Source organism: Podarcis bocagei (assembly GCF_964188305.1).
Source record: "Podarcis bocagei genome assembly, chromosome: 12".
Taxonomy (NCBI): Eukaryota; Metazoa; Chordata; class Lepidosauria; order Squamata; family Lacertidae; genus Podarcis; species Podarcis bocagei.
The window spans coordinates 23,529,630-23,557,305 of NC_138137.1; the positions used below are offsets into that span (position 1 = coordinate 23,529,630).

At 42.3% G+C, this 27,676-nt stretch overlaps 1 protein-coding gene and 1 long non-coding RNA gene across 4 annotated transcripts in view; one reads left to right on the plus strand and one right to left on the minus strand.

Annotated features, from left to right (window-relative positions):
* CPVL (carboxypeptidase vitellogenic like) overlaps nt 1–27,676 on the plus strand; it is a 63,572-nt gene that overhangs the window by 12,419 nt on the left and 23,477 nt on the right. For all 3 annotated transcript variants that reach the window (XM_081164741.1, XM_081164740.1, XM_081164739.1), the window contains exons 2-11: nt 1,261–1,465; nt 4,302–4,420; nt 8,341–8,455; nt 9,998–10,056; nt 11,247–11,326; nt 12,792–12,858; nt 15,598–15,720; nt 16,150–16,281; nt 18,197–18,295; nt 19,255–19,428. In XM_081164741.1, the coding sequence (XP_081020867.1) occupies nt 1,273–1,465; nt 4,302–4,420; nt 8,341–8,455; nt 9,998–10,056; nt 11,247–11,326; nt 12,792–12,858; nt 15,598–15,720; nt 16,150–16,281; nt 18,197–18,295; nt 19,255–19,428 (1,161 nt within the window). In that variant the 5' untranslated portion in view covers nt 1,261–1,272. The remainder of the gene's footprint in view (nt 1–1,260; nt 1,466–4,301; nt 4,421–8,340; nt 8,456–9,997; nt 10,057–11,246; nt 11,327–12,791; nt 12,859–15,597; nt 15,721–16,149; nt 16,282–18,196; nt 18,296–19,254; nt 19,429–27,676) is intronic.
* Nucleotides 6,063–7,880, minus strand: LOC308569837. Its single transcript, XR_014000896.1, has 2 exons — nt 7,410–7,880; nt 6,063–7,077 (listed from the first exon to the last, which is right to left on the minus strand). It is a non-coding gene; the product is annotated as an uncharacterized lncRNA (long non-coding RNA).

Sequence of the window (27,676 nt, forward strand, 5' to 3'; positions counted from 1 at the left end):
CTCACCGCGAGAAGTTAGGTTACAGGGAACCAGGCAGAGGGCCTTCTTGGTAATGGCACCCGCCCTGTGGAACGCCCTCCCATCAGATGTCAAGGAAATAAACACTATCTGACTTTTAGAAGACATCTGAAGGCAGCCCTGTTTAGGGAAGTTTTTAATGTTTGATGTTTTATTGTGTTTTTAATATTCTGTTGGGAGCCACCCAGAGTGGCTGGGGAGGCCTGGCCAGATGGGCGGGGTATAAGTGTTGTTGTTGTTTATTACCTTGGCCCCACCTTCTCTACACCCCCATTGCTTGTTCCCCTCCATGCGTTGGCAGACAGGGCCAATCCAAAACCTGGAAACAAAGACATCAATTGTCTAGTGAAGAGCTTTAAATTGCAGTCCTGGTTGATCACCACAGATTTTCCTATTCCTTCTCTGTCTACCCTTAACAGGATGCACTGTCTTGCAGTCCTAACCACGTCTGCGCAGAATTAAGCCCTGCTGAATTCAATGGTGCTCGCTCCCAGAAAGGGGAGTTATAACTGCAGTCTTAGAATATGTTCACATTACCTGGTACTCCACATCTTAGTGCTCTCCCACTTCTAGTTTTTGAAGCCGCATTCACATGATCCATTATCAATTCTGTAGTTACTAATCAAATACCAGCTTCAATCCAATTAGAAAACTTCAGGTGCATTTGCTATGTACTTCAGAACGGCACACAAATTTGAGACCGCGGTTGCGCATTCGCAGATGAGCGCTTCATGAATGGGAATTGTGGAGGGGCTGCAGGGGGCGGGGAAACTATCTGACTTTTAGAAGACGCCTGAAGGCAGCCCTTCAGGGAAGTTTTTGATGTTTGGTTGTGTTTTTAATATTCTGTTGGGAATATTACTGGGGCAACCCAGTCAGATGGGCGGCATGTAAATAACAAAATTATTATTATTATGCATATTGGGTATCCCCACCTGGTCTCCCATGCGAACAACACTCTGCAAATGCAGATTGACACACAGCAGGCGAAAATGACTTAGTTTCATTTTAAGCCACCCATGTGAACAAACCCTTAGTTGTGTTTGTTAAAATGCAGCGCTTGTAGCCACTTCTGCTTTCTCAGCTGTGACAAGGAACAGAGACTGGAAAGCACTTAACTTTGAGGTAGATGGTGCATAACATCCCAGAGCTACTATTGAGGGGAGGGGAGGAGCTAGACAGACTTTACGAAGCCGCAGCAGCGCATGTTTAAAATTGTGCTCTAATCTGATTTATTCTAAGGTGGATGAAAAGATGGGCAAGATGACACGGGTCTTGCTGGCTTTGCTCAGTCTAAGCTTGAGCTTGGAGCTAGTCCTCACCCAGGAACGATGGAGTGTGTTCCGAAGAGCTTTTCGGGGAATAAAGTACGGAGCGCCGTCGGGAGGAGACCCTGGAAAACCGCTTTTTCTAACACCTTACATTGAAAGTGGCAAAACTGAGGAAGGTAAAAGTGTTAATCTTGTTATTTTAAAATATATAAATATTTCCATCTTTTCTTCATTATCTCCTGTGTAGAATTCTACACATAGCAGTAGAATGCATTAGTTAAGAGTTGGGAAGCGGGTGGCGCTGTGGTCTAAGCCACCGAGCCTCTTGGGCTTGCCGATCGGAAGGTCGGCATTTTGAATTCGTGTGATGGGTGAGCACCCCGCTTTGCTCTGTCCTAGCTTCTGCCAACCTAGTAGAGTTGTACCTTGGTTGTTGAACGCCTTGGTACCCGGACATTTTGTCTCCCAAACGTTGCAACTCCAGAAGTGAGTGTTCCAGGTTGCGAATGTTTTTTGGAAGCCGAACGTCTCACACGGCTTCCAATGCTTCTGATTGAGTGCAGGAAGCTCCTGCAGCCAATCAGAAGCCATGCCTTGGTTTTCAAACTGTTCGGGGAGTCGAACGGACTCCTGGAACGGATTAAATTCAACAAACAAGGTACCACTGTAGTTCGAAAGCATACCAGTGCAAGTAGATAAATAGATACCTCTGTGTCGGGAAGGTAAACAGTGTTTACGTGCGCTCTGGTTTCCGTCACGGGGTTCCGTTTTGTACATCTTCCATATGAACTTTTAGAAGACATCTGAAGGCAGCCCTGTATGGGAAGTTATTATTGTTTGATGTTTTATTATGTTTTTATATGTACTGGAAGCCGCCCAGAGTGGCTTGGGAAACCCAGGCAGATGAGCAGGGTATCAATTTTAAAATAATAGTTATTATTATTATTATTATTATTATTATTATTATTATTATTATTATATTTATCCTTAATGTTGTTCTACTGCTGCTCATATTTCAAATCCTGCTCGCGTTTTCATGGAACTATAAATAGTTCTTTAGATATTCTACAATTAGATATTAATTGTAGAATGGCATTGATAGACTTAAAAGGTAAAGGGACCCCTGACCGTTAGGTCCAGACATGGACGACTCTGGGGTTGTGGTGCTCATCTCGCTTTCCTGGCCGAGGGAGCTTCCAGGTCATGTGGCCAGGTCAGTACAGCTTCCAGGTCATGTGGCCAGCATGACTAAGCCGCTTCTGGCAAACCAGAGAAGTGCACGGAAACGCCGTTTAGCTTCCCACCGGAGCGGGACCTATTTATCTACTTGCACTTGACGTGCTTTCGAACTGCTAGGTTGGCAGGAGCAGGGACCGAACAACAGGAGTGTGATGGCTTGGGAATACTCTCCGCAAGAAATGCTTCTGCTCACTCAGAGATACATAGATACAGTCTTTATTTTACATATGTACAAGCAGCACACATAATTATGCGTCCGAATCTTGTGAGTCAGATTCCCGAAGTGATTTACGTCTGCCCCTTTTCCAGCAGAAGAGGCGAGGCATTCTCAATTGATGTCTCTGCCCCCTTCGCTTTAACCCTCTCCGTTCCTGAGCAGATGGAACTGGCACTGCATCGCTGTCAGTGCCAGAGCTTCCTGTGCGGAGTTGAGGCTCTGCTCCAGCATCTGAGAGCCTTCCCTCCTCCTGGCTTTCCCCCCTTTCCTGCACTGGCACTTCCTGCCCCCCCTTCCTCTGCTTGTCTCTCCTCCTCCCCTTTGTTCTCCGGCAATACCATGACAAGGAGCTCACCCTGTCGCGGGGATTCGGACCGCTGACCTTCTGATCGGCAAGCCCTAGGCTCTGTGGTTTAACCCACAGTGCCACCCGCGTCTCTAATTGATAACCTTAACCTCTGTGAATTTGTCTACTCCAATTTTAAAATCACAGCTAATTTATTCTTAATCACAGACATGGGATCAGATATTCCTTTATCAGGAAGGTAGCATGCAGGGAGGGGAGCCATTGGAAAAAATACCCTATTGGTACAAATGATGATTTTTCTTTTTTTGGGCTTGCACTCATTTTCTCTTTCCCTTACATATTACCAGAATGCCGACCAATACAAGCACTTTGTAATTGTTCATGATGCTGAGAGAAGATGTTAAATATAGAGCAAATCCTCCATATGCTTATTATGCTTTGCAAAGCTGCTTATTGTGCGTCTTCAAAAAAATGGAGTTAATTCCAATACAGGAGTTCTTCTAAAAAACTATTTTACTCAACGTCACAAATAAAAAACCATGTATCTCCCATGCATCTGAACTTCCAGACACTACTTAAAGCGCATCCTCACTTAGCCATAAAGTTCACTGGGTGACCTTGGGCCAGTCACCAGAATAACCTACCTCACAGGGTTGTTGTTGTTCAGTTTCTGTTAATTGATTCTCATGGGAACTTACAGATTCTGGCTTCACACAATTAACTCAAGGCAGTGTCAATTTACTCTTGGCAGAAAGCCAAGGCCTGCTTGACCTAGAAACTACTTACTCTGATTGGTTAACGACCAGCACTCAACTCTATTATCTAGAAATGCTAGCACAGTTTGGTGTTAGGTGTGTTAGGAGTAGGAGTGCTGTGTATGGTTATGAGAGAGAGAGAGAAAGAAAGGATTTATTTTGCTTTGTTTTGTATGCAGAAACTCTGCTGGTTTTATTTTTCCTTTTAATAAATCCTGTAAATAGTTATTCTGAGTCTAGCTGACTAGTCATTTCCACCTCGACTAGCTTCTTCACTGTGCAGGAAAACTCTGCTACGTTTGGGCTAAAGCCATTAGAGCTATGCCTGACACTTCAAAGTTCCATGAGTTGTGAGGGTGAAATGAGGATGAGAAGAACCACACACACCACCTTGAGATCCTTGAAAGATAAAGGTGATATATAAATGTAAGAAATAAAATAAATAATCAGCCCGTCAGTCTGATGTTTTTTATACTTGTCATTCTTTATAACAGGAAGGCAATTAAGTCTGGTAGGCCATCTTCCAGGACCCAATGTGAAGAGCTATTCAGGTTATCTGACCGTCAACAAGACTCACAACAGTAATCTTTTCTTCTGGTTCTTCCCTGCTCAGGTGGGTCTGTTGTTTCGATATGCTGCCATATTAAAGCTTTCAAAGGAAGCTTTCATTTCATCGTCATAGATATGGGACAAGTTCTGTGCTAGCTCTGCTGCTTCCCAAAATGAGTACAGGTTAATAATCTTTGGCATGTAGTACTGGCCTACATAAACTGACCAGAAGGCAGAACTGTAACCATATAGCCAATTACAAATGTGAGTTATGTGCAACATCTTGTGATCAAACACTCGAGATTATTGCTTCCCTATGTGGTGTTTATAAGCAGCCGCCAGAATAGCCCTGTGGGTGGGGATATTGGGAGATATAACTAGTTGTGTAGCTGTATGTTTCATACATGGGAGTAAAGTGTTCAGAGCACATTTTGGACCAATAGGCAAAATGTCTGCTGTGAAATGAAATTGTGATGGAGAGTACATTGTTCAGTGAGTCCATGATAGATTGGAACTGGGATCTACCAAACCCCGATCTAATATCCTCTTCACGTTTGTTTTGAAAGGTTTCTGTAATTGACTGCCATTATCAGCAAACCTAGACTTTTCCCTTTTGAAACAAAATGTTTGCTGTTTTGACACAGTTTTTCTAGCAGTTATCTGATTTTTATTTTTTTTAAAGTCAGCTTTCATATTTTGGGCTCTCTCTTTGCTCCCAGTACTAATGACCTAGCTTTTCATTTTTCATTAGAATATGTAGGAGAGTTGTTTTAATTATTTGTAAATGAACAAAAAGCAATGAAATGAAATAGATAATATAAGAGTCCTTAGTTAGAATTGAGAGAGCTCTCCGAATTAAGAAGTGAATTTAGAATCTGTTGCTCATGAAGATTTGCATTGCTTGATTCCTTGTGCCATTAATTCACACTGGCATAATGTGGTTCCAGAAAAGAATGAGTTGAATGAAACATATTTTTGGCACAGGTGGTTGCCAGAGAAACAAGTGAGCCATAAGAAAAATTCCAAAATCTATATTAGGTCAATAACTTTTATGAGGACAACCAAAATACTGCAAGTGTGCAAGGTTCCAACTTTTTCTTAGTACTTTCTGTTTAGGACAGGGGTCTGCAACCCACGGCTCCGGAGCCGCATGTGGCTCTTTTACACCTTTGCCGCGGCTCTGGGGTGGATACTAGCGAGGGGAGGAGGCGCATTGTGCGCCCCGACACTCCCACTGTGGTGGGCGCTGTACTGGCTGTGACGTCACATGGGGGCGGTGCGTGCGTTAGTCACGCACCGACCCGACGTCACCTTCCTGCCCGCCCGCTACATTGTAAGGGGCATGTACGCTGGTCACTGCATTGAAAGGGGGCATGTACGCTGGTCACTGTTTTGAAGGGGAGTGAAGAACACACACACACAAAAAGGTAACTTGTTAATTTAACGTTTATTTCTATGAGGAGGAGTAATTCTGAGGGGTCAAACAAAGAAATAATTAAAAAAAAGTGACAAAAAGGTTTTATAATGACGAGTTTTGCGGCTCCCAGGTTTTTTTTCTTCGGAAACGGGTCCAAGTGGCTCTTTTTGTCTTAAAGGTTGCAGACCCCTGGTTTAGGAGATGGGGGAGCTGACATGTTTAAAGGAGTTGGCAATTTGGCCCAGATGTCTCTAAAATGAGTGGGATTTGAGACCACTTCAGAAAGAACAGTGGATGAATTTTCAGAACGTTTAACAGGCAAAGACCTAAAGCAACATCCTAGTGGCTTTTTCTGAAGAGCTTTGAGCTTGCAGTATAAAACTGTGATATCTCAAAACAACTTGCTTAAGTTGACACAAGGTTGAGAAGTTTATGCCAATAAGTCCCATTAGTTTTATATTTTTTTAAGTGTGAATGTAATTTATTTATGGTTCACTGACCACGAATTATTTCAAAAAGTGTTTCTTAGCAGGATTCAAATTCTGAAGACTCTTGGAAGAAGAGGGAAAAATAGGCTTTGCAGAAGGACATCAATACTGCTTCAGTTTAAGGATATACTGTTCTGTTAGAAATGCAATATTCTTAATCCCAGATGCTATGAGCAACAGATTTGTTTCTGTGTTTAATACTTCTGTTGTAATCCTGGGCTCATTACATAAATAGCATAGTCCATCTTGTACAACTTACGCCAGAGAGAAAAAACAATTGGCAGCAGTAAATGTTTTATTTAGAAGAGACCCTGAAAGGTTTTTCACAACCAATTTTGCTGGCCAATCTCATTTGTCAGCTCTAATAAATAAATAATATTGCGGAAAAGAGTGAGTGTTGTGATAAAAGGGAACGTAGCAGAAGAGTTTCAAGCTGGTTAAACTTCCATTACTTGGTCTTCAAAATGAGAGATGTACAGATGTTCACACAGAGTGCAATAATAATTCAGTGATCGCTCTAGGTCTTTACCCTGTCGTGCTGAATTTCTGTGAGTGGGGAGTTGTATCTCGCTCTTTCTCTTTTATGGCAGGCAGGCTATCCCATGTTGGGGTTTCCTCCATCTTTTGTTCTGTGCACTCCAACCCCATCTAATTAAATTGTGACCTTGCTCACTATGACACAGTGGGAATCGGCAAGCTTTCGGGTACCCAGAAGGAGAATTTTGCTCCTTACCTGGACCTGTTGCTGCAGTGCTACCCAGATCAAAGCCATGGTTTGGCTTCGTATTGTCTCAGTCCCAACAAACCATAGCCAACCTGTTATGTACTGAGTTGAATAGGATCCAAAATGCAGCAGTCTGATTGGTCCTAGAACAATAGGATTCAGTATGCAGCAGTCTGATTGGTCCTAGAACAATGCAGCAGTATGATTGGTCTGCAGGAGCCACCCAATCCAGCTCAAGATGGAAGTGAATCCACAACCTGATTGGCCTACAGGAGAATTCCAGAATTAGCCAATCACGTGCAGCCCATTGTGTAAATAATGTATATAAAGCAGATACTTTGAGGGGACTTTCATTCCTCCTCACCACTATGAGCTGAATAAAGAGCATGAAATCCACTCTCGACTCTTGAGTATATTTCACAACCTTTGTTCGTGACTTACCATTCATGGTTTCCCTGAGGGAAACAGACCACGAGTGCAGATTCACACATAACACTGAGCCAAACTATGGCTTAGCTCTGGGTAGCATGGCATTAGGAGGAGCGAGGAAGGACTGAAATGGTAGCATTTTTCCTTCTGGAGGCACAGAAGCTTTCTCTTGCTACACCATGGTTTGGCTTAATGCTATGTGAAAATGAGGCCTGTGTGCAGATGATCCCATTTGCTTTACTTCCTCTGTTTAAAGTCTGAAAATTTCTTTTCACTGTGGATGCAAGATACTAGGACTGTAGAGACATGGCTTACCAAGCACGTAGTCACTCAGAGCATGTGGAAAGGTCTTGTGTTAGTTATAAAATTAGCTACTGTATTTTTCTGTGTATATGACAATATTTCCCCCCAAATTTAAGTTTAAAATTGGGGGTTGTCTTATACACAGAATGTTGCAATTAAATATAGAACAACAATCTTTATTACGGTCCAGAGACCCAACAAATCGTTACAAAGCAATACACAATTCAATATATAAATAAATACATGCCGCCATCCATATTCTTTCCCCCCAGCCTCCCCTCACTATTGGCTGTACACACACACACACACACACACACACACACAATATATCAGTAAAGTTGTTCTGTTTGATGTTTATATATACGGTACTAAATATATCGGTGTTTTGAATATTTAATCAAATATCAGAGTTGTTGTGTTTGGTGTTTAAAATATTAATTTCTTAATTTTGGGCTCAAAATATAGAGGTCGTCTTTTACCTGGGGGTGTCTTATACATGGAAAAATACGGTACTTATAAAGAAAGTGTTGGCATTTATTTCTCATAGTCTACCGAAATAATTCATGCATTCTGTAAATTTATGTGGGAACAGCTCCAGTTTTTATTGTCCTTCTGGTCTGCAGGTACAACCCGAAAAAGCCCCTATCCTACTTTGGCTCCAAGGTGGACCTGGAGGAACATCCATGTTTGGCCTTTTTGTGGAACACGGACCATATGTTGTCAACAAGAATCTCACATGCAAGTGTTGTTTATTTCTATGTTGAAGGCTTCCAGCGAGATGTTAATACCAATATAGTTTTAACATTAATAAATGTAACCTGTTCCCTTATGGGTTTGGAATTTGTATCTTTATGCTGCTGAGCAAATTAGCATGTCTTGCTGTAGCAGTTTGGGAAAGAATAATATTTGATCATTAATGACATGAAATAGAAGTACCTTTTTTTAAAAAAAGAAATATTTTCCCTCCCCCCAAACTAAAAATGCATTTGAAATATATTTCCTGTATTATCAGTGGCAGGTTACGGGCTGTTATAATATTAGTTCACAGACTTAAAATAATATAGAAACATGTTTTAATAAATAAATTTTGCTCCTAAGGCGACATCCATGTTATAGGAGAATGGGAGGAAAATGGATAAATAAACTGATAGAGATTTCCAGTTTTACCAGTCACAGAATCATAGAGTTGGAAGGGGCCAGTGCAGGAATCTTTTGCCTGGCATGGGGCTCCGACCCACAACCCTAAAAGTCTCATGCTGTACTGACTGAGCTATCCAGTTACAGTAGAATCCTAAGTTTATGGAGTGTGAAGCTGGCATTTGGCTGCATAATACCATAATTTTATTTCTAATATTGTTACATCAACTTAGGGCTAAAGCATTCTCAAGGATAGCTTGCTATATAAAATAGGATACAGAAAAATAATTCAAATAATCCACCAATAAACTATAAAACAGCCTTAACATGTTTTAATCCATCGGAAATAAATGGCCTTTTGGTTTTGGAAATGTTTTCATCACACCATTCTCCAACCTGGTATGTGACTGATAATACTTTAAAATTCTCACTGCAAGTGGTATGCAATGCTTTTTACAATTACGCTTGGTGCTAACATCTATCTGAAGTACTTGGGTTTAGTTTTTTGTTTTTCTGTCTTGGTAGGAAATGCAGAACCATATGAAAATATTGTAAAATAGCCAATGCTTTGTTTAATAGCCTAAAACAAATAATAACATTACTGTAAACATTGAAATATTGATTCTATGCAGCATGTTAACAATGCAACCTTCTCATGTTGTTCAACATTGCTGCATCTTGTGATATAAAATAAGCAAAAGATGAATTCACTACAGTAATGTGCACCGAGATAATATCAGTGACAAAGTCTGGCCCGATAAATCCATTTTTAATATATACCTTAATCACAGCAGCCATATACCTTAATGGGATGAAAAAAGTAATCACACATAATGATATAGCAGTTGGCAACTTAATGCTATATACTGTAAGCTTGTGAAAGACTACATAGTTTTCTTCTGTGGTCTCAAAATGTTGAATAGTGGACCCTACAGTTCAAGCACACCTTGATTATTGACTTTCTGGGTGACTTTGGCATGTTAGCCTACAATCCACCTGGGAGCAAGCCCTACTGCGTTCAATAGGACTTGATTGCTGAATAGATACAGTTAGGGTCGCACTCTTTGTCCTGCTTCCTTTTTGGACTGATGCTAATGATTCAAGCTGTAGACACTCGACTCTCATTTTCTTCCATGTTGATAGTGTCCGAACGAAAATTTCCTTGGACCTCCAAGTTTTCCATGCTCTACATTGACAATCCGGTAAGTGAACAACGGATAAGCTTCATGTTGCGTATCTAAATGTGTCCATTGAAAAAAAGTTTGCTTGACAGGAACAATTGCCTTAACCCTTATGTTCTTGCATCTTAAAATGTCATAATTTTATCTGTTAAATGTAAGGATAGTCACTTTGTCAACAGCCCTTTTTTCCTCGACGTGGTATGGCATTTAAGAAGGATCTCGTGTAGGGGAAACATGGCTAGACAAAATCTTTGGGCAGCTACCAGGGCTAACCACTGATGTGGAACCCATGGACCCACCATGCTAGGTGCCTGGGACTGTTTCTCTGCAGACATTTTTATTATTATTTCCAGTGCCCCACAATGTGTGGTTCTACCAATGAAGGAGGGGTCCCTTCAGATCTGGAACTAGGTCTGTGCTTGCTCTCTACTAACTATGTGGTGGGCTCAGGTCTAAACTAGTCATGACCCACAATATACGGTACTTCCTCTGGCTATTTAGGTTTTATTCAATCTGAAGCTGAATTTGGGCAGACAGAAGGGACGAGACTGGCTAACCCTTTCCCGCACTGACAGTTTTCCTGTTCAAAATCCCTCCCAGTTAAGGGGGAAAGTTATAGGAGTGAAGGTCTGAATGGAAAACACTGCTGATTGGGATGTATAATTCCACCCTTCCATTTTTGTGTGTGTGTGATCCTGTGTGTGATTTTAATTCAGCAGCAGCACTCTGAATTCTCTCTTCGCCTCTTTGTGGTGACTCTGGAATATATTTACTTACAATCGAAGGTTGCCTGAGAACTTGGTAGATAAATTCCTAACAGTCACCAGAAAGCTTATTTTAAACAAAGGTTGAAATATATGTCCCCCTTCCTTTATTGACTGGAAAAAAATGGAACTCTTTCTGTGTGCCTTGATTTGAAATGTGGCATGTCGCTGAATTTTCTCACATCTTGAACACTGTGCTAGAATAATCCTAACTATGCTAGAATAACGAAAATGAGTCTTATTAAAGGAAGGTTCACAAGCTGCATGTCTGGAGGAATTCAGATCTTCTAATGGACTAATTGCAAAAACAGGTTTTTAAACTCCATTTGCAACTGTAGGAGAAACCATATACCTAACAGAATATCATTTTGCTTGATGTCGAAAACAGCAGTGAAGAACTGGAAGATAATTGTTCCACATATATTTTATATTCTCTTTTGCTATCAGGTTGGAACTGGCTTCAGTTTCACAGATGATGACGCAGGTTATGCAGTGAATGAAGATGATGTAGGAAGAGATTTGTATAGGTAAATCAGTCGATAAAAGTTGCATTTTCTTCTGCTAAGCTTTTGAAATGCACCCGAAAAGTCAGCGCTTGCTGACACCTTCTAGAGAGCTTTCGAAATATTTATATAGTAAAATGTTCTTTATCCCCTTCTCATTTTAAGGAAATGATTATGTAAGCATTGGGTGAGATCATCGACTCGTAGAATTGTAGAGTTGGAAGGGATCACATGAGTCATCAAGTCCAGGAATCTTTTGCCCAACATGCGGCTGATCCAATGTTACTCATACTCAGAGTAGGCCTTGGAAATTGATGGACTTAATTACCGTAACATCAGTCCATTGATTTCAGTGGGTCTTCTCTGAGTATGATTTAGTTCAGGGGTCAGCAAACTTTTTCAGCAGGGGGCTGGTCCACTGTCCCTCAGACCTTGTGGGGGGCCGGACTATTTTTTTGGGGGGGGGGGATGAACAAATTCCTATGCCCCACAAATAACCCAGAGATGCATTTTAAATAAAAGCACACATTCTACTCATGTAAAAACACCAGGCAGGTCCCACAAATAACCCAGAGATGCAGTTTAAATGAAAGGACACATTCTACTCATGTAAAAACACGCTGATTCCCGGACCATCTGCGGGCTGGATTTAGAAGGTGATTGGGCCAGATCCGGCCCCTGGGCCTTAGTTTGCCTACCCATGATTTAGTTGGATATTGCCCTTGGCATCCGGACTTAACAGAACGTTGTGTGCATGTTTTCAGATGCAGAGAATAGCACAGTAGAGAGCTTTTAAACATCCCTTTCCAGACAGTGGTTTTGTTAAGTAATATACGTGCAGTTTTCCCTCATTCTTGAGAGACATCAATCAATACATCTGTCTGATTTCATCTGCCTCTTTATAGATCCCCCGTTTTTTTTTTTATGCATCCCTCTCCTCTCCTTACAGCCTAGATGGTTGTGTGGGAAAGGTGAGTTCATTCTGAATAAGAATGATGCTTGGTAACAGAGATGGCAGAAATGCAGACTGTGTCTTCCTTCAAGGTGGAAAATTGGAGTTTCATGGCCCAAGCAGAAATGATGTCACGTGTCTTCCTGCTTGTCTCCTCCCCAAGAACCTGTACATATTGCAGCAGAAAATGTCTCTGTTTAAGCACTGTATCTGCAAGGAGCATTTTAAAAAGTGTGCTGAGACTTCTGCATATTTTTAAATTAATATAACTGTGTAATAGATTGTGTATGTTGGGATGAGATTAATGCTGTGACGCTTCACTGTAGTTCAATTTTTGAGACAAAATGTATTTTGTGGCTGAAGGATGATGTCACACTTGCCTGTGACCGTATTTTCACGAGTGAATGTCAGCCTGCTTCTGTTGAGGTGCAGCTGCCGAATAAGTTAGCAAGCTTTCATTTTCATCACTACTATGACATTTGACTACAACCTTTCTTAGTGCAGATATTTTTACCTGTGCTTCGTCTGTTATTTCAGTGCCCTCATCCAGTTTTTCCAACTCTTTCCTGATTATCAGAAAAATGACTTCTACGCAACAGGAGAAGTAAGTTCAGATAACTTTTAATTCTTGAACTGTGTAACTTGTGAACGTGAAGATCGCTGAAGAGAAATTAAGGAACTTTTTGTGGACTATCCTAAAGCAGAGGTGGACCTGTCCCCCCTCTGCCCAGTTGGATTTAATTTTAAATTACATTTCCTAGATACAGGCACATCTATCAACATACTTTGGATGACAGTATGTTTTATAATTAGTAAAATAATGAAAAATAATATCTATAAAACAGCCAGCAGGGGGAGCAGAAAGGACCAGAACAGTCCCTTCCAGATTAAAAAATGTGTTGTTACCTAGCGAGTTTCCCAGCCCCAAAGTACATTTTCTGGTAGATAACTTTGGCCTCAGCATTTAGTCTGGCAGTGTTTCTTTTAAAAATTAAGAGCTTAGGTATTTCTAGAGGAGCTTTTCTCATTGATCCTTGCTTTGGTACTGAATTTGATTTCAAAACCTATCCTCCCCCCAAGAGAGAGAAGGGAACCTCTTTGGTATTGCAACTAAAAGCTATCTGTTGCTCACTGCCTCTAACAACTTAAGCAGAGCCACTCTTTCTTTGATACTAACTGCTAACACGTGTGACATTCTAGTCAAGAGATACTGCTTTCATTACAGCTTTGTTCTACGAGTCCTTTTGTCTCTGAAGATGTAGATCCCATCTTGATTTTTCTGGCAAAGAAAGCTTCTTTAATTTTTTGCTAACAGAGATACTTGTCTAGGAAAGAAATCTGCAGTGTGGGGTGGGAGAAAAGAGAGTCAGATTTCATTGTGCTTTTTGCCTGTGGAGACCAGGGATCACCTTCTTGGTTTCACATCATAAAAAGCCTCCTAAGAAAGGAACGATGGAAGAGGCTTGAAACAAACAGTTGCTGTGCAGCCTTGTGAAGGGTGAAAGGTCAGCTCTTCATTGGCAGAAATTGAGACAAAAGGCCTGAATGCCTAAAGAGGCTGAGAGTATTAGTATAGGCTCCTTTGTATATGCTTATCTTGCATTAAGTTATATGTTACCATATCGCCTGCAGTGCACTTGATATCTGCAGTTTGGACTGGGTTACCAATATGCAGAAGCGCTAAGAGATCCATGGATTAAGCCCTTCCCCATCTGTTGCCCCTTGTTCCCTATGTCTTCATTTTCGCTGAGTTGGTTGAAGGTTTCTATTCTTATCCCTCTCTCCTCATTGATCAAGAACTTTGGCTGCGCCTCTCTCCCAACACCTTCCTTGATTACTCTTCAGATGGCTTGTAATAGCTTCTGGTTACCTGCTAAATCTTTCCATTCCAAGCACTAGCCGCATGTTACCTCCAAAGTATGATTGAAAGTCATGGTTCAGAGGCGACCCAGGAAAGCAGGCTGCAAATATAGCCTGGAAGAGTGCTCTATCCAGCCTAATGGCACATTCGTACTTAGGAATGGCCAGCACAATATTGCAGCTCATTGATTCATTGGTTTTGTAAGTTCATGGGTTATTCCAGCGTTGCAAGCATTATTGAGCCGGTTGGATACATGTACCTTGGAAGTCGAACGGATTCTGTTGCGGAAGTCTCTTTGACTTCCAGAACATTCAGAAACCAAAGCCCGGCTTCTGATTGGCTGCAGGAAGCTCCTGCAGCCAATTGGAAGCCACAGAAGCCCTGTCGGACATTCGGCTTCCAAAAATAGTTTGCAAACTGGAACAGTCACTTCCGGGTTTGCAGCATTCGGGAGCCAAAACATTCGAGAACTAAGCTGTTCGAAAACCAAGGTAAGACTGTACTAGAAACGAAAAGACTTTGATTACAAATTTAATTAGTGTTCTCAGTTAAAAGGTTGAAGGATTTTTTTTTAAAGAAAATCATTTAGGCAGGAATCCAGTTGGTACACACAGAATGTCTTTTGATCCTTTGCTAACAGGAGAGGGGAGGTAAATTTTGCCCATTTGCTGTCTCTTTTGCACCATCCAGAACCCAAAAATCAACTTGGGAGATATTCCCTAACATGTAGAAGGGGGTTGGGAGGGGAGAAGATGAATCAGAATAAATACCCCGTCCTCTATGAGCTCCTTCTATGAGCTTAAGAGCAAGAATTCTATTGATTACTTACAGCCTTAATAATGAAAACTAGCAGGTGTGAATCAAATATTTTAGATGCAATCATCCTGCATAAAAGCATTTATCCTTGGAGCACGATACCAACTTGCCTGCATGCACAAACCTCTTGTGTTTATGCTTTTTGCTGCAGCCAGATTGTTAGTGGCCTCCCATTGAAAGTCCCAATCATCTCCTTCCTGAGAGGAGTGGCTATCAAAAGTATGGGACATTGCACTGTCAGAACATCCAACACATGTATGGAGAGTCCTTAACAGTTCATTAAAAATAGATCTTTTTATTTCACATGGTATAAGATCTTATCCTAACGTAAACTCAGTTGAACAGCCCACTAAACCCCAGATGAAAGTGTGGAGACGCTTTATGGAGAACTGAATTGACACACACACACACACACACACACACACACACACACCCTTTTCAAAATATATGATAGTTGAATGTGTTATTGTATTCTCAGCTTTCAGGTTTTCTTCCCCATTGTATTTTCATTTTATTTTTTCTATTTCTGCATGCAATTTGTATTGACTACACCTATCACTTTTGATGTATTTTGTATGTGATTATATCAATAAACAGAATTTTTAAAAATGTATAAAAGCTATTCACACTACCTTTTTGTTTCACTGTCTTCTTCATTATCACTAGTCCTATGCAGGGAAGTATGTGCCTGCCATCGGCTATTATATCCACACGCGTAATCCTATGGCAAAGATAAAGATCAACTTTAAGGGTGTTGCCATTGGAGATGGTCTCTGTGACCCTGAATTGGTAAGATTTATCCATATTGTGTTTAATTAATTAATTTATTATTATTATTATTATTATTATTATTATTATTATTATTATTAAATCAGAAGTGGATTGTGATTCTCAAATTGCGGGGAAAGGATAACGGAAGAAAGAAAAAAAGAGTATTGTTCCATGTAACTTTCTAATTTCACTAAAACTTTAATTAGTTTGCCACATGTTTCTTAAGAACAAATTAGCTGCGATCCTGCAGGGAACTAGACTGCTTATAAATGCCACCGAAGTTTTATTGCAGCCTTGGCAAACTATTTAAAAATTGGAAGCATGCTTTAAAAAAAATAGATAAATCTCTGCTAATGCACTGCCTTTTTTTTTTTTAAAAAAAAGGGCATTCTAGAAGATTAGAAATATCTAGACTAATATCGCCGAGTTTCTTGATTCCCTTTGCAGATGTTTGGTGGCTATGCAGAATTGTTATATCAAATTGGCTTGTTGGATGAGAAGCAGAAGGCGTTTTTCCGGCAGCAGACTGATCTGGCAGTAATCTACATCCAGCAGAAGAAATGGAGAGAAGCCTTTGAAGTACGTATTAGAGGCCCACATGCTGGCCTCCAGCAATTAAAACCATCTGAAGAGAGTAAGGGGGTCAGAAGGAAGCAGAATGGAGGTCACAAGCTCCGCGCTGGAGAAAGGTGTCCATTTATATTGCAGCAGAAGGGCAAAGAGAGGGAGAACTAATGGAGAGAAAAATCGCCGTCCAATGTTTCTACAAAATTTACCTTGGCCTCTTTTCAGAATTGAGTGCTGTGGCTTATGTTTACATAGGCATCTCTTTCATGAATTGCTTTAGTTTTTCTAAGTCTGTGCTTGTATGCCCTAAAGGTTTAGCTTATCCCCAGGAAATCAGGAAAGATGCAGTCGTGGAACTCGTTGCATATGCTTCAACACACGCCTGAAACCTTTCTATATCCATGAATAATGGCTCCAATTTTTAACCCCCACCAAAAGAGTGGAAGGCGAAAACAGCAGCACACACTGCGGGCTGGCGTTTTGCTCTGAATTTGCGGCGTTTTGTGTTTCCCGCGCAGTGATGCCACGAAGCAGCCTTCGGATGTGTGCAGCAGGAACCCGCTAATGAGTTACTTACTGCAATACAGTGCATTTGACAGAATAATTTGACTAATTCTAGAAATAACCTTTAAAATGCATATAACTGTGTGGCTTGTATTTCCTCCCCTTGTGAAGATCCACCATGCTGACTTATATTCTCAGCATTGCAGTTTAGATCCATGCTACACATTAGCTTCCTAATAATAGTAATAATAATTTTATTATTTACATGCCGCCCATCTGACTGCGTTGCTCCAGCCACTCTGGGTGGCTCTCAGCAAGATATTTTAAATGCAATAAAACATCCAGCCATTGAAAGCTTCCCTGAAAGCCTTCAGATTTCTTCTAAAAGTCAAATAGTTGTTGCTCTGTTTGACATCTGATGGGGAGGCGTTCCACAGGGCAGGTGTCACCAGCGTCGCCTTTACCCGGGGGTTTAAGGGGTGTGGAGCACCCCGGAGCCAAATTCGGGGGGGGGGGCGCCAAATGTCCCAGGAACTTTTAGAGGAGAGATCTGTTCACTGTGGATGGGTGCAAGGAAGGCGTGCAAGCCCAGGTGAGGGCATGAAGGACCCAGTGTTGTGGGCGCCGCACGGTGGCTCCTCTGCCTCCGCCCAGCACTGCGGGCGGAGCTTTTCCTTTCCGCGTCCTGCCCATTCCTTTCCTTGCTGTGCTTCTCCTCCTGCGCCATCAGGCGGCTTGCCCAGGTCTGTCCCGTCCTGCGGTGCCGCCTTTGTCCTCCTGCAGCAGCGGAGCCCAGGAGAGAGCAGAGTGGCGGCAACAGGCCAGGCAGCCTCCCTCCCTCTTGCGCCGACTGTTTCCTTGCCGTGCTTCTCCTCCCGCGCCACTGGGCGCTCTGTGTAGCACTGCCCAGGTCTGTCTTGTCACGCGACAGCACCCTAGTCCTCCCGCAGCAACAGAGCCCGGGAGGGAGTGGAGCGGCGGCAGTTGTTACAGGTGAGCAATTTCTTCCTCCCCTAAAGACGGCCCTGAGTGTCACTGTTAAGAAGGCCCTCTGTCTGGTTCCCTGTAGCTTCACATCTTGCAGTAAGGGAACCGCCAGAAAGCCCTCGGAGCTGGACCTCAGTGTCCAGGCAGGACAATGAGAGTGGAGATGCTCCTTCAGGTGTGCAGGGCCATTCAGGGCTTTGAAGATCAACACCAACACTCTGAATTGTGCTTGGAAATGTCCTGGGAGCCAATGTAGATCCTTTAGGACCGGTGTTATATGGCCTTAATATTTCATTGCTCAGGTACACTCTACAAAGCATCTCCTTGCTACTCGTAACAAACTGAATTATGCCGAGCATTGCGGTTCCTTAGAATGTTTAACCCAGCAGAAACCATATTTTGAACCGTGTTTCTTTCCATGGCTCTCTTCCTCCAGGTGTTTGATGTTCTGTTGAATGGCGATGAAATTGGAACTGCTTCCTTCTTTCAGAACGCCACAGGGTGTAGCAACTACTTCAACTTCATGGAGTGCCAGGTAAGCCACCCTTAGACTAGGCATTCTGGTGATGTGCTTTCGAAGGTATGGAATTAACTTGGGCTACTTCTCTATCAAAAGCAATTGGAAATGGTGGTAACAGTACTGGAGCTTGGGGAAACAATCCCTCCTCCCTTTCCCCCCTGTGGTTGTTTAAATCTCAGCATATGCTTAAGGTCAAGGGACGAGTGGGATGTTTTGCACCTGGTGCCAAGGTAACATGAGGAGGTCTTTAGCATTGTGCAAATAGTGCAGATGATTCACCTAGGATGTGCCTGTCTCTCCACCCAACAGCTGGAGAGAAAAAGGAAGGATTTCCCCCTACCACCCCATGAAGATTAGGTCTATCGGTGGCTATTGGCCTGGTGGCTAAATGGAATTTCAGTATTTAGAGCTGCTGAGAGAGTGCTTTTGCCTTCATGCCCTGCCTGTAAACTTTCTAGAAGCATCCAGCTAAGCACTCTTAGAAGCCAAATGTTAAGACTAGTTTGACCTTTTCCCTGCAAGTTTCTCCCCCCTAGGTTCTTATGGGAAATAGTGCAAGATGAAGCAGTTTCCCTAAGTTAAAACTTGATATTGTGTTGCCTGCATGGGACATTGTTTAATGCAAGTAAACTCAGTCTGGCACAGTGACAAATTAATGTGGCTGTACATTTTCACCAACAGCAAACCTTTTCCCCCCTTTCTTGTTTGATCAATTACCAAATGCCACCAGTTTTCATGACCTGCTGGGATTTTCCCCTTATGAAACTAATAGACTTGAACACTTTAAATTGCTTCATAATTTCAGACTTAACTGACCCCTGCAGTTTCATGTTTAACACAATCCTCACTTATGCGGTGTTTTGCATGCTTCAGTGCTAGGTAGGATATTCCTGTACATGAATAACTAGGGAATATAATTTTATTGTGTTGATTTTTTGCAACCATTTTTATCTTTTTCATCTTTTGTTTAATAGGAACCTGCAGATCAGGAATACTTTGGACAGCTGTTAACATTGCCAGAAATAAGGAAGTCTATCCACGTTGGCAACCTGACATTTCATAATGGCTCCATGGTTGAGAAACATTTGCTTGAAGATGTGATGCAGACAATAAAACCATGGCTGGGTGTTCTAATGGATAACTACAGGGTAGGTAGGCTGCCAAGCCCAGCCTCTTAAATTTAAGAACCTGCAGAACTGCCTTAATTCATTATTTTCCAAATATTTAATCTCCGAATTTTTAACACCTACTCCCTGTTAAGTACTGGGACGCGGGTGGTGCTGCGGGTAAAACCTCAGCACCTAGGACTTGCCGATCGCATGGTCGGCGGTTCAAATCCCCGTGGCGGGGTGAGCTCCCGTCATTCAGTCCCAGCTCCTGCCCACCTAGCAGTTCGAAAGCACCCTTAAGTGCAAGTAGATAAATAGGTACCGCTGTATAGCAGGAAGGTAAACGGCGTTTCCGTGTGCTGCTCTGGTGCTGGTTCGCAAGAGCAGCTTCATCATGCTGGCCACGTGACCCGGAAGTGTCTGCGGACAGCGCTGGCTCCCGGCCTCTAGAGTGAGATGAGCACACAACCCTAGAGTCTGTCAAGACTGGCCCGTACGGGCAGGGGTACCTTTACCTTTTACCCCTGTTAAGTTGTGGGTGAACATATCAGACTACACAGCGATTCTTCAAACAGCTGTTGTTTATTCACAGGCCAGAACTGAACTGAACTGAACTGAAGGGTTCAGCCAGCCTGCTTATATAGAGCTCCACTAGAATGCAACAGTAACCATTTTCTGTAACTATCTAATCACTGAACGTCACTTTCAATCCCTTATTTGCCTATGTGGACCTGAGTGAAAACTATCTACAGTATCCCCCTGCCCAGGGTGAGAACTTCAGTACATAACACTCCCGACTTCTAATCAGCCATCCCTAAAACAGAACCAGAACAGTTTTAGCAATTCAGTGATAATCAGTGTTGCAGCAATGTGTGACTTCAGTGAGATTAGCTGATGAACTTTGCATTTCAAACCTTTACCCAACATTGGAGAGGATAGCTTTGTGTTATAGCATGTAAAGTGTCTGTTTTTTTCTGGCATTCTTTTTTTTTTGGGGGGGGGGGTCCAGACTTGGTTAGTAGAGGTGATGAAGTCCTCCGCTGGAGACTGTAGCACCTCAGTTCTCAAGTGTATATGTTGCAGGGACTTTTCCCCATATAAAACATATAGCATTTCAAGAGAGCTAACTTTCGAAACAGGTGAAATACTTCTGCACCAGTGGTTGAAGTCCTCATCTACAGGACAACATTGCATCTTAGCAACTGTATTTGTGCTTGAATGTTTTGCTCTTCCACAGCACCTGTTCAGCTTTAGCCAGCAGATCAACTGTATTATATGTGTTATTATTTTTATATATTTATAAAAGTATTTCTGTACAGTCGTACCTTGGAAGTCAAACGGAATCCGTTCCAGAAGTCCTTTCGACTTCCAAAATGTTCAGAAACCAAAGCACGGCTTCTGATTGGCTGCAGGAAGCTCCTGCAACCAATCGGAAGCCCCGTCGGACATTCGGCTTCCAAAAATAGTTCGCAAACCAGAACACTCATTTCCGGGTTTGTGTCATTCGGGAGGCAAAACATCTGTGTACCAAGGCGTTCAGGATCCAAGGTATGACTTAATAAAATATCAGGATTGTGTACTACAACGAAATACAAAATGCCATTAAAAGCAATGCTTTTAATCTTTGGTGTGCCTGGCTAATCAAAAACAGACAGAAACAGCTGTATAGGCCTGTTGGCATAAAAACATCCTCAAGAGAGACAACAGCAAGGCTGTCTGCCAAAACTCTGCAGTGAGAATGTTCTTTAGCATAGGACTGGTGATGCTACATGTCTGACTTTGTAGTTGAGGCCAGTCACGCCCCTGTAACATGCTAACAGCACTCTTCCAGATAATCTCTTTGATTGATCTGTGATATAATGGCTCAGGTAGACCGTAAGGCATGGGTAGGCAAACTAAGGCCCGGGGACTGGATGTGGCCCAATTGCCTCCTAAATCTGGCCCGCGGACGGTCTGGGATTCAGCGTGTTTTTACATGAGCAGAATGTGTCCTTTTATTTAAAATGCATCTCTGAGTTATTTGTGGGGCCTGCCTGGTGTTTTTACATGAGTAGAATGTGTGCTTTTATTTAAAATGCTTCTCTGGGTTAATTGTGGGGCATAGGAATTCGTTCATCCCCCTCCCCATAATAGTCCGGCCCCCAACAAGGTCTGAGGGACAGTGGACCGGCCCCCTGCTGAAAAAGTTTTCTGACCCCTGCCATAAAGTATACTGGGCCCAAGTTGCTCAAAACTCTGAACCTGGCCTGATAGCCTATGGGAAGTCAGTGATGTTTCAGGAGTTCCCATAGGCAAGTCTGTTGCTGTTGTAAAACAATAGAGGCTTGCCATTTGTTGCTTTTCTAAGTGCTGCCCCAGGCGGTCAACTAGAGCTATCTAGTAATGAGAGTAGATATGGGAGCAGATTACTTGCTTCTTACTTCCTGACCTAGTTTGGTAAGCCACTTGTGGTGTTTAAAAGACTACACAGAAATGTCCTAAATGATGAAATGAGTAACTTTATTGACTTTTTAAAATTAAATTCCACATGCCACTGAAATTAACCTTAAACAACTTAAACTGATTGAAGGCTGTGGTTAACAGTCATGGCTTTCTTCCAGAGAATCCCTGGAATGTGTAGCTTTGTGGGATGCTAAGACTTGTTTGTTGGGAATCTTTAGCCCTTCGTGTAACTTTTAATTTTTTGCATTCCGTTAGATGGGCCCACAACAGTTGCGCAGGCATAAAACTGGTTTAAATTTCTAGTGTAGAAAATATTGAAGAAAATATTGAAGAACGTACCTACTGCAGCAGCTTTACATATATATATCTTTAGTTAGATGCTGTAAGACACAACCAGTATTGGTCTGTGACTGTAATTTGTTCAGTTTTTATGCTGAATTTTAAATTGTTGTCACATGCCCTGGGACCTGCTGATGAAGGGCATGTGACAACAACAACAACAACAACAACAACAGGACAGTGGTTGTAGCACAAAAGAGAGGTATGCACATCCCATTTGCTGTGGCCAATCTGAAAGTTACTCACATCTTGTGATCTTTGGAGTTCACATGTAGAGTGGTGCCTCACAAGACGAAATTAATTCATTCCGCGAATTTTTTCGTGTAGCGAATTTTTCGTCTTGCGAAGCACGGTTTCCCATAGGAATGCATTGAAAATCAATTAATGCGTTCCTATGGTCAAAAAAAGTCCAAACAAAGCCAAATTTGGTACAACAAGAGTTTATTAAGTGCTCTTTAAAGTCACACATACTGTAAAGAGCATTTCAAAATTCAAACCCAGATTTTTTTAAAAAAACCAGCAGAGTGGCCCAATGGTCACAGAAAATCATAAAAATGCAGAAAAAACCCCACAAGCTTCCAGATTCTTGCAAACCCCTCCCCAACTGTTCCCCCAGCCACCCAGCACACAGAAATTCAAATCCAGAATTTTTTTTAAAAAAACAGCAGAGTGGCCCAATGGTCACAGAAAATCATAAAAATGCAGGGGGGGGGAAACAAGCTTCCAGATTCTTGCAAACCCCTCCCCAACTGTTCCCCCTGCCACCCAGCACACAGAAATTCAAATCCAGATTTTTTTTAAAAAAACAGCAGAGTGGCCCAATGGTCACAGAAAATCATAAAAATGCAGGGGGGGGGGGAAACAAGCTTCCAGATTCTTGCAAACCCCTCCCCAACTGTTCCCCCTGCCACCCAGCACACAGAAATTCAAATCCAGATTTTTTTTAAACAAACAGCAGAGTGGCCCAATGGTCACAGAAAATCATAAAAATGCAGAAAAAAACACACAAGCTTCCAGATTCTTGCAAACCCCTTCCCAACACCAAGTCCTTGAATTCCAAACACCCCAACCCAAAATCCATAACCCCCCCAAAAAGTTTTAAAAGCTTAACTTACCAAATGGCTGCAAAAGAAGTTTTGGAAAAGCTTCAAAAATCACAAAGTCTTTAAAAACCGCAAAAAAGGCTACTATGTACACTGCGTTCTATGAGTTGCTCCTCGAAGTCAAGTCGCAACTGTATTAACGGTGTTAAGAAAAAGGAAACAAACTTGCAAGACGTTTTCGTCTTGCGAAGCAAGCCCATAGGGAAATTCGTCTTGCAAAGCAGCTCAAAAACGGAAAACCCTTTCGTCTAGCGAGTTTTCCGTCTTGCGAGGCATTCGTCTTGCGGGGCACCACTGTAATGTATTGGCTAGTTTGCATTGTATATCACATGCGGAGGGGGGGCATACGGAGCCACTCATTTCTACCTCAAGAATATTGCAATGGTTTGGAATGATAACTTACTTGCATGTCAAGCTTAATGTTCACATGTGACATGGCTTGGGGCAGTTTTTGCAGTAGCCAGAACATCTCTGCAAGACTGAGCTATCTAACCCTCTTTTGGTCTATGGCAGGAGTCACTTCACATCCCATACCAGTGCCTAACCACATGGTAAATGTAGCATTTTGATCTGAACTATATTGGGAGGGTGAGGACCAGTCCAAGTTGAAGCACTCTCCTTTTCTACGCACTGGAGGTTTGGCTGTTTTGGCAAATCCAGACTTTTTCCTAAGGCGAAGGATTGTTGTTGTTATTTCTATACCACCTTATACCGTATTTCTATACCACCCTATGGATGTGCCCTTTGAAGCCCTCCATGTCAGAAATGGCGTTTTCTGGGAAGTGGTCAATATGCCCATCATACTTTTTGTTGGATTGAAGGATGTGTTCCTTTTAGGATACGTAAAAAGAAACAAAAGAAACTTCTTTGTCTTCTCGCTCAACCAAAGCCAGATGGGGAATAATACTACTCATAATTCATTGTACGGGATTTGTGAAGGATGCGGCATGGCGTGTGGTAGCTGCCATGATAGATGCTGCAGCCTACTGACCTTTCGAAAGAGCGCAATCACTTATAGATTAAGAGCAGAATGCTTGGTGCTTAGAAATGCTGTCAGGAGTGCTTCAGAAATTCTGTTTATGGCACTCCTGTGTCTAGGTTAAACTGTTTGCTATGCTTCCTCCAACCCCTCTATCTTCCTTTAGCAATTTAATAAGGAATTATGACAAATAATAGAAAATGGAAAACACTGTGTTAATGGCATGGCCTCTTAGAAATCTGGCACCATTATCCTTGGTTGTATGTTGTGTGGCGATTAGTCTTGTGCAGTCCTTTTTGTATTTGGCAGAATTTGGTATTTCTCAGCAGTAGAGAAGATGCTTGGTTGCCAATGGTCCCAGTTTCAATCCTTGGCGTTTTTGGATAGGGCTGGAAAAAACCTGCTGGAAACTACGGAGAGCTGGTGCCAATCAATGTTGACAAGTGCTCTTCAGCCTTGTAGTCCTGGTGTTGTTGGGTTACAGATGCCATCATCCCTGAGCAGTGGCTAAGTTGTTTTATGGGATTATGGGAATTGTAGTTCAACCCCAACTAGGGATCAAAGGTTGAAAAACACTAGCGTAGGCAGTACTGGACCCAATGGGCTCACTCACTTTATTTTTTTTTAGGTATTTAAATAAAAATAAACAAAATCTTTAGGTTTTGGAAGCTTTATTACAAGTTTTGATTCAGTTGGCCATCTTTTCTGCAAGGGTATTTAAACATTTACTAGGACTCCTGAAGGGTCTTTCTAAAACTAGAAAGAGGAATTTGTCTTAATTAATAGGAAGGAAGCTCATTTGAACATAATCAATTTGACTTTACCTTATAAATTGCAACATTGGTGAGGTTGCACTTCCTCCTATGAATTAGGTTATTGGCAAGGGGAAACTGCTGGATCCATCTCTGCTTCTGGCATCCTTGAAAAGGAATTGGACAGTTACAGCTTTTCCTGGGAAAGTAAGATCTTTCCATTATCAGCCTTGTTTTGGACTAGACTATTGGCAATACGCTGTATATGGGATTGTCCTTTGGAAAATTTCAGAAAGTACATCAACTTGTTAATGAGGAAATGCTGCACCAAGAAAGCAAATACTGATCACACTTAGCTTAGAGAACTTCATTGGCTCCTAGTTGGCTTCCAGACACAATTCAAAGTACTTGTGTTGATCTTTGGCATCCTAAATGTCTTGGATCACTATACCTGAGGGAGCATTTAAGTGTTATTAGTTGAGATAGCAATAGAGACTGTGCTTCAGGTGCCTCACCACCACCAATGATGCCAAGACTCCTCTGGAGAAGATGATCAAAAATCTATATGGCACCATTCCTCTTTTCTCTTACAAAGCAAATGCTATTTTACTGGGTTATGGTTTTTTAAAACATGTGATTCTAAATATTTATATTGTGTGGAATTGACTCTGTTAGCTGTAATACGTACTTTTTAGTGGAAAGCCAGGATATAAACATTTTGAAAACATAGTGAGAAGCAGAAAAGTGGGAAGGATATTTATTCCCCGTTTGTCTGCTCTTCTCCAGAGATCCCTCAAACATTCTACGAAATGCCAGAATTTTCTTCTGTTCCTTGATTGATACCTTCCTGTTATTCACCGTAGATACATTATCCGGGCTTCAAAGGGTGGAAAGCTCCTTTTGAAAACTTTCCCATTGCTTAGGAACCTGGATATATTTCTTAACTCAGCTATTTATGTGCTTGTTTATGTTTCTGAGCTTTGGCTCCATTCCCTCCCAGTTTGTAGTTGTGGGATTGTCTCAAGCTGCCTTTTTCCGCTTTAATTTTGGTTTAAAAAACACACCAAAAAAAACCCCTAATAAAATGCAGCTGTTACTGAAACGCTTAGATATTTTATCAGGTTTTCCCATCAGATGTGTTGCAGTGTCACTGGTGAGGAAATATTACACCAGTAGGTTCAGGCAATGAACAAAACATGGCACATGTGCAAACTGGCCATTTCTCAACCCTCATCTACAACATTGGCTCCTTTGTTTGTAACAAAGCTGAGGGAAAGACCTCTGTTACATCCCACACATATCCCGTTTTTCAGCCTTCAAAGATTGGCTTCTATTACTTCCACTGAAAGAGTGACATTATTTCTTCAACATAACGTGGTGTTGCTTCATAAAATAGAGGCAGCCCAGTAGCCTAGTGATGACAACTGTTTTATCCATTCTAAAACCAGTCACATTACATTTCTATAACACGTTTTACACTACAGTAATTGTCACACATTTTTCCCTCACGCACACTCGCTCAGACACGATGGGCATCTCCCCCCCCCATTTCCCTGCGTAATAGTAGATTTGTGTAATTGCACCCCTATTTGTCAGATGCAGAGTGCTAAAAAGGATTTGTGGGAGGAAATCGTAATACGGGATCACAAATCAGCTGGGCTTTTGCTTCTAAATATCAAATGGTTTTTCAAACTTGGGTCTCCAGCTGTTTTTGGACTACAGCTCCCATCATCCCTTGCTAGTAATAACAACAACAACAACAATAATAATTTATTATTTATACCCCGCCCATCTGGCTGGGCCTCCCCAGCCACTCTGGGCGGTTTCCATAGAAACCAAAAATACACTAAAATATCACACGTTAAAAACTTCCCTGAACAGGGCTGCCTTAAGATGTCTTCTGAATGTCAGGTAGTTATTTATCGCTTTGACATCTGCTGGAAGGGCGTTCCACAGGGCGGGTGCCACTACCGAGAAGGCCCTCTGCCTGGTTCCCTGTAGCTTTGCTTCTCTCAATAAGGGAACTGCCAGAAGGCCCTCGGCGCTGGACCTCAGTGTCCGGGCAGAACGATGGGGGTAGAGACGCTCCTTCAGGTATACTGGTCCGAGGCCGTTTAGGGCTTTAAAGGTCAGCACCAACACTTTGAATTGTGCTTGGAAACGTACTGGGAGCCAATGTAGGTCTTTCAAGACCGGTGTTATATGGTCTCGGCGGCTGCTCCCAGTCACCAGTCTAGCTGCCGCATTCTGGATTAGTTGTAGTTTCCGAGTCACCTTCAAAGGGAGCCCCACGTAGAGCGCATTGCAGTAGTCCAAGCGGGAGATAACCAGAGCATGCACCACTCTGGCGAGTCAGTCTGTGGGCAGGTAGGGTCTCAGCCTATGTACCAGATGGAGCTGGCAAACAGCTGCCCTGGACACAGATTTGACCTGTGCCTCCATGGACAGCTGCGAGTCCAAAATGACTCCCAGGCTGCACACCTGGTCCTTCAGGGGCACAGTTACCCCATTCAGGACCCGGGAATCCTCCACACCTGCCCGCCTCCTGTCCCCCAAAAACAGTACTTCTGTCTTTTCAGGATTCAACCTCAATCTGTTAGCCGCCATGTTAGTAGGTCAGGGATGATGGGAATTGTAGTCCAAAAACAGCTGGAGATCCAAGTTTGGGAAAC